The 7,073-nt window shown below is 42.9% G+C and overlaps 2 protein-coding genes across 2 annotated transcripts in view; one reads left to right on the forward strand and one right to left on the reverse strand.

The window, feature by feature from the left end:
* The window catches only part of CCDC84 (coiled-coil domain containing 84), a 12,438-nt gene extending 6,054 nt beyond the window's left edge, over positions 1–6,384 (forward strand). Inside the window, exons 4-11 of the mRNA XM_012655410.1 lie at positions 2,916–2,982; positions 3,062–3,124; positions 3,463–3,527; positions 3,680–3,785; positions 4,800–4,830; positions 5,732–5,821; positions 5,904–6,036; positions 6,121–6,384. Of these exons, the coding sequence (XP_012510864.1) occupies positions 2,916–2,982; positions 3,062–3,124; positions 3,463–3,527; positions 3,680–3,785; positions 4,800–4,830; positions 5,732–5,821; positions 5,904–6,036; positions 6,121–6,184 (619 nt within the window). The 3' untranslated portion in view covers positions 6,185–6,384. The remainder of the gene's footprint in view (positions 1–2,915; positions 2,983–3,061; positions 3,125–3,462; positions 3,528–3,679; positions 3,786–4,799; positions 4,831–5,731; positions 5,822–5,903; positions 6,037–6,120) is intronic.
* The window catches only part of RPS25 (ribosomal protein S25), a 2,521-nt gene continuing 1,748 nt past the window's right edge, over positions 6,301–7,073 (reverse strand). The window contains exons 4-5 of the mRNA XM_012655411.1: positions 6,441–6,539; positions 6,301–6,347 (exon numbers count right to left, since the gene is read on the reverse strand). Coding sequence (XP_012510865.1) covers positions 6,445–6,539 — 95 coding nt within the window. The 3' untranslated portion in view covers positions 6,301–6,347; positions 6,441–6,444. The remainder of the gene's footprint in view (positions 6,348–6,440; positions 6,540–7,073) is intronic.

Here is a 7,073-nt window from a genome sequence, read left to right on the forward strand (position 1 = left end):
AACAAAATAATAGAGGAGTCTGCTGAAGCACAAAGCTTTCTTCTGTTCCTCAATGCCTTCAAATAAATATATATATTTTTAAATCCCACAGTAATTAAAAAAAAAAAATCAGTTTCTTCCATTTTCTGGAGAGTCAGTTTCCAGGATAAACTCTCAGGGTAGGAGATCAGTCGGTCATCTGCCTTCCAGGGTGGCCTACAGAAAGTCCAGTTGTGCTCCACTGTGTTCTCCTTGGCCTGCTCTCATGTGATACATTCGGATGATGTTGATCGTGAAACCTTGTTTTGTAATGTATTCCATCAAGTGGACCTGGAGAGAAACTTCCTGGTGATAATCACAGGATCCAAAAGTAAAGGAAAATTGGCAGTCTCTAGATGCCTTCTAGGCTGGTCACAATGGCTTACGCCTGTAATCCCAACATTTTGGGAGGCCGAGGCGGGAGGATTGTTTGAGGCCAGGAGTTCGAGATCAGCTTGGGCAACTGTGTGTCATAAAAAAAAAAAAAATTGAGATGCCTTGTAGTAAGAAATGGACCTTGCCTTGGTAGTGATGGTTAATTGAGCTATGATGACAGCCACTGGATTAAGAGTACTTAGCAAGGTTCTGAGTACTAGATAGCTCCACAGCTTCTTCAGAAATATCCAAAGGATTTAAAGGCTTAGGTCACTTAGTGAATCAAAGTAACAGTAAAAAATCTGTTTCTTTCTGAAGTCCATCAAATTCCTTAAAATCCAGGGTTAAGGTCAACTCTTTTTTTTTGGAGATAGAGTCTTACTCTGTTGCCCGGGCTAGAGTGCCATGGCGTCAGCCTAGCTCACAGCAACCTCAAACTCCTGGACTCAAGCAATCCTCCTGCCTCAGCCTCCCAAGTAGCTGGGACTACAGGCATGCACCACCATGCCTGGCTAATTTTTTCTATAAATTTTAGTTGTCCAGCTAATTTCTTTCTATTTTTAGTAGAGACAGGGTCTCGCTCTTGCTCAGGCTGGTCTCGAACTCCTGACCTTGAGCAATCTTCCCGCCTCGGCCTGCCAGAGTGCTAGGATTATAGGCATGAGCCACCGCGCCCGGCCACAATCAACTCTTAAATTTTTAAAAAATTGAGGACACATCTGAAGAGAGGTCCATCCCAAGCAATGAAGTATTGCCTTGAGAGTATCGAGCTGTGGGAAAGTCCCTGCCAAACCATAGCTCCAAGTATGGATACAGGTAATAGGTAATGAAGCAATGTGGTGAGAGATATTGTGTATAAGCGTCCACCTACTTTTTTTTTTTTGAGACAGAATCTCCTCTGTCACCGGGGCCAGCATGCAGTGGCGTCATCAGAGGTCACTGCAACCTCAAACTCCTGGGCTCAGGTGACCCTCCTGCCTCAGCCTCCTGAGTAGCTGGGACTACAGGTGTACACCACCATGCCCAGCTAATTTTTCTATTTTTTGTAGATACGGGGTCTCACTCTTGCTCACGCTGGTCTCAAACTCCTGGCCTCAAGCAATCCTCCCACCTCAGCCTCCCAAAGTGCTAGGATTATAGGTCTGAACCACTGTACCCAGCCTACTTTTGACTTTTGAGCATTGTAAATTGTCAGGCTCACACACACAACAAGGCAAGGCCAAGACCCAACTTATTTGACTGGTAAAGACACGACACTTTGAGATTTAGATGGTTTATTACTTACATACGACGGTGAAGAGGGTAAGACCAACGTACCAGTTTCCCAGGTCCTTGTTTCACAAACCCAGAAAGACCACATTGAAACAAAAAGGGCTGGATGACTACAGTGTGAGTTGTGGGATACCCTGTTGCTGGGGAGCCAACTCTAGTCTACAGCTAAGTGGGGTTTTTTTGCTTTTAAATTTTATTTTTGGTGATTTTTTAAAACTAAACGATTATATATTCTGTAGCTGTAATCCGAGAGGGGTGGAGCAGAAAGGCTCAGGCCTTATCAGAAGCTGAAGTTGATGAGAAATGCCTCATGACAACCTCTCAGGGGAGACAGGGAGGCGAGTGGGAGTGGGCCTCGTAACAACTTAGTACAGGCCTCCCATCCTTGTGTTCCAGGAGGGTCACACAAGGCATTCAGCCAAGATTCTGCAAAGTTGTGGTTCAAGCCATTGAAGGACATCTGCAAGTTTTAAACCACAGACTATTTAAAATGTGCCTTTTTAATGGCTAAGTGGTCATGCTTGGGATTGGTGACAAAGAGCCTAACAGTCTTGACACTTCACATGCCTCCTGATGTGAGGCAGTGGGAGTTTCGTCAATGTGATATTCCTGCCAGAAATGTTTAACCTGAATCTTATCACAAGGAAACTGAAGAATTAAGAATTTGGGATAGTGTGCAAGATCTGGCCTGGATTCTTCAAAGGATTCAAAGTAATAAATACAGAAGGAAGCAGTAGGACTGCTTCTGGACTGAAGGAAGACTAGAGAGACCCAACAGCCAAATTCCACGTGACCTTCTGCTGGACCTTGGGATTAGGGGTGGAGGTAGAGAAGGCATAATGTACATTTTTTTGAGGCAACGGGGGAAATCTGAGTATAGACTGTATACACTCAAGTCTATAGACATATACAGCATGTGTCTATACTCACTAGCCAACTATGGGACAATCTGAACATCAAAAACAGTAATTGATTTTCTTAACTGTGGTAATGGTATCATAGTTATACAGAATGTTCTTGTTCACAGGAGATACATGCTTGAAGTATTTAGGTTTAAGTAGTATGAAGTTTAAATTTTGTTTTGGCATGGCAAAATGTTCACAGTGAATCCAGGTGAGGGGTACACCTGTTCACTGTACTATCCTGGTTTGTAAGTTTGAAATTTCTCAAAATTAAAATAAAAAATCTGGGGAGCTTTTCACAACTTGTGGGGCATGGGTTCTGGGCTGATTTGCCCATTTTCTTTTTAGATTCAAGAAATCCATGGTGAAAGGTTTGGATTCCTATGAAGAAAAAGAGGACAAGGTGATCAAAGAGGTAAGTTAAAGGCAAAGCCTCTGAAGGACACAGCCCCCATGATCATCCTGTACCTGTCTAAGCAGCCTCTCGCCCACAGATGGCAGCTCAGATCCGTGAGGTGGAGCAGAGCCGGCAGGAAGTGGTTCGGTCTGTCTTAGAGGTTGGTTCCCCTCGGAGGATCCAGAGCAGTATCCAAATCCACTGATCCCTGGCTTTCCCAGGTCCAGCATTTCATGAACCAGCTCTTCTAAGAGAACTCTCGGACTCCATTCCTCATCTGCTTGGCTTGAATTCCCTTACTTGTCTGCCAGCAGGCAGGCCCAGTCAGTGAAGATGTGGACAGGGCTGGGAGGGAAGGACGAGTTTGCAAGATGGGCAGTACCCCCCATATGCCAATTTGTTGCCTTCCTGTGATACTGGGGCCTGGAGGGTGGGGGCATAGCCCAGGCAGGCTCTTAAACATCCCAGACACATTTATTTGTCCTGAATCAAACTCAGCCTCAGGCAGTGCCAGACCCAGAAGAGGGCTCTTCAGCACCTGGAAGCTGGAAAAGGACGAACAGGTAAGATTTTTAGGGAATCTCTTGTTGGGAGTTTGACATCTTAGAGCTGTCTGCAATCTTTTGCCTGGGAAGTGGGAACAGATCTGATCTTTACCATCCTCCTGGCTCAAGGACCTCATCTGCCAGCCTGGCTTCATGTTTGTCTTTTTCAGCCATGTAGGCTCCAGCTCACAGCAGCCCTCATACTTGGATCTGCCACCAGCTCCAGAACTTGACTGGATGGAGACAGGACAACCTCTAACATTCATTGGCCATCAGGTACAATGGATAAGCAAGCCGGAAAAGGGCCAATGCCCCCTCAGGTCTCAGAACATCCCTCTCTTCTGATTTTCCTACCTCTCCTCCTGGTCATTTCCTGTCCTCTGCAGGCTTTTCCCTCTTACTGCACTGTTCCCTAAATATTATGTTCTCAGACCTCTTTTCTCACCTTCCATAGTGATATTATCCACACCTGTTGCCACCATTGCCATTTAGAGAGGCAACTCCTAAATTTTGCCCTCTTCACAACTTACAGTTCTAGCTTAATAAAAGACATGTATACTTAAATATCACACAGGCACCTGAACCTAACCCCGACCACTCTTGCATTTCCAGTCACTATAAATGCAGATCCGTATCTCCTCCTCCTCTTTCATTTCCAACAAGTAGTCAATTTTACCTCCTGTGTGCCTCTGTTCAACCCTGGACAATTTCTACTCCCCGCTGCAATCCTGCCCCAAACACACAGAAAATCATTGCGTCACCTGCAACTTCATGTTCTACACTCCAGCTGTACTGCGTTGCTCCCTGCCTTTACACAGTTGCCACTGCCTAAAATATATTTTCTTTCCCTCTTTCCTCATCCTCTAGTTAAAAGCCTTCAGCTCTTAGCTCAAATGTTACTTTTTCATAGAAGGCTCACCTGAACAGGCCATCTCTGTTAGAAGTGGATGTAGCACCATGTAAAGCTGCAAATGTAATTTGTGTAATTTATGCTTAATTCTCTTCCCCAACCTTACGTACGCTCTGTGAGAGCAAGGTTTTGTTCCTCTGGCATGTGGTAGGCACTTCTACTTTTGGACATCTCCACTATTAAGAGTTTGACCCGCCTGAGGACAGTACTCTCTTTCGGTGATTTATTATGCTCTTAAGATTCAACATCAACTGGGGAGAATTAGCATTGTGGCAGCAGTCACACTCACCTCCTTTAAAGTTGGCTTTGCCTCTAATTATGAGTATCCTATCATCTCTTGGCTTTCTTACTTAGGATTTTTTTCCCATTTCCAACTACAGGATATACCAGGAGTTGGTAACATCCACTCAGGTAAGGTACAGAGACAATTATTCTTTTTAGAGAAAAAGTTGACTAAGATTAAGCATATGTATCTGATTAAAGACTTATATCCAGAATATATGAAGAACTTCCAAAACTCAGTAAGAAAACACCCAGTAAAAGCATACCAAATAGGTGTTCGTCATTAGGGAAATGCAAATTAAAGCTGTGATGAGATAACTACTATATGCATAATCAGAATGACTAAAATTAAAGGCTGAGCATACTAACGGTTTGGCAATGATGTGGAAAACTGAAACCCTCATGCACTGGTGGTGGGGATGTAAAATGGTACAGTCACTTTGGAAAACAGTTCAGTATACACCTACCATATTATCCAGCCAATCCACTGCTGAGTATTTACTCAAGAGAAAAGTAAGCCTGGGTACTTGTACACAAATCTTCAGAGCAGCTTTTTTTTCTAGCACCCCAAACTGGAAACAATGCAAATGTCCACCAACAGGTAAATGGATACATAATGGAATAAGGCCAGACACACTTCCCCCTCAAAGTATACACATTACCGACAGATCAGTGGTTGCCTGGAACAGGGGGAAGGTATAGGGAGAGGTAGGATTTTGATGGGGCACAGTGATACCTGGGAGTGATGATTTCACTCAAAATTTATCAAATTTACATGTGTGCAGTGTATTATATGTCAGTTATTTTTTAAAATAAAGCATATTGCATGTAAGTAAGGTATGTTGCTTTAAATTAGCTCCGGGCCTTCAATCTCCCAAGCTCCAGAATTCTTGGATTTTGCTTTTGAATGTTTCTAGTTTTTAATTAGGAGGCAAGTTAACAGCTAGAGCAAGTTTCACAATAGTCCAAAGTTAAAAAAAAAAAAAAAAAAAAAGCCTTAATTTCTTATTATTGGATCTTCCTTTTCCAGGTGCCACACCTCCCTGGATGGTCCAAGATGAGGAATACGTTTCTGAGAACCGACAAATAGGACCTTCCTATGAAGAATTTCTTAAAGAAAGTAAGTAAACTAATTCAAGATGGGCAGAAAGTTCTTCAATAGCAATCTTCACTCTCTAAACTGTTTCCTTATCATCGCACAGAGGAGAAACAGAAATTGAAGAAACTCCCCCCTGACCGAGTTGGAGCCAACTTTGACCACAGCTCCAGCACCAGTGCAGGCTGGTTACCCTCTTTTGGCCGAGTCTGGAATAATGGACGCCGCTGGCAGTCCAGGTATGGGTCCAGTGCCAGGTCTCCAACCTACCACCCCTTTGGAGATCTCACCCTTTATCTTGTTAACCCTTCATCTCCTTTTAGGCATCAGTTCAAAACCGAAGCTGCAGCAAGGAACAAACAGCAGTCACACAAAGAAAAAAGCTAATTGCTACCCTGTTGCCCATAAGTCTCCAAGCAAAGTCTACACATCCATACACACTATTATTCCTTCCACCAAATCCTTTGTAATTGCCTTTCTTAGGAAACAGACATACCCATTCATTTGATTTAATAAAGTTTTATTTTTCCAAATATACAGTTGGTTTGACCTGTAAAAAAATTTAAAAAAAGAGTCAGAACTATAAAGCCTTGTCAAGGGGATGTGTACTTCCTACAGCATGAGTCCCTGCGTTCTTGCTCACCTGTTCACACATCTTCACCAGCAGCTGGGGCATCTCCACCCTTGGTATTTCTGGTGTAAATTACTTGAGCTCGGTGCTTTGAAACCAGCTTGATAAGTCCTAAGGAGAAAGGATAGGTTTTCAGTATGCTTTCTATCCCTTCCCAAAACAGAATTGCTCAATTTGAAACAGTTTGGTAACAGAGGTAGATACACCTAGAGTTTTTGATGATCACCTATCTTCACTTACTCTTTAAATTAAGGGCCCATCACGTGCTCTTGTAATAATCACTCTCTAGCACTTTGTTGTAACTTTAACTATCAGTCACTATAGTTAGTCTTCGTTAATGTGAAATCATGGTAATTAGACCCGCTATCAATTTCTAAATGTAATGCATCAACAAAAGTTATTTCACCATAAAGGTTTTAAACTTAAAACATTTTTGAAATTATTGTAATTTCTTGAATTATTTAAAAAATATTGTTGCCTCTATAATTCTGTGCTTTTATTCACTTGAATCATAAAGGATCCTTGGGCTTCACTATTCACTAAACTGCCACAGGAGATCCATGGCACAAAAGTGGCTCACGCCTAGCACTCTGGGAGGCCGAGGTGGGAGGATCATTTGAACTCAGGAGTTCGAGACCAGCCTAA

The sequence above is a fragment of the Propithecus coquereli genome, unplaced genomic scaffold (assembly GCF_000956105.1).
Source record: "Propithecus coquereli isolate 6110/MARCELLA unplaced genomic scaffold, Pcoq_1.0 Scaffold477, whole genome shotgun sequence".
NCBI classification, from domain to species: domain Eukaryota; kingdom Metazoa; phylum Chordata; class Mammalia; order Primates; family Indriidae; genus Propithecus; species Propithecus coquereli.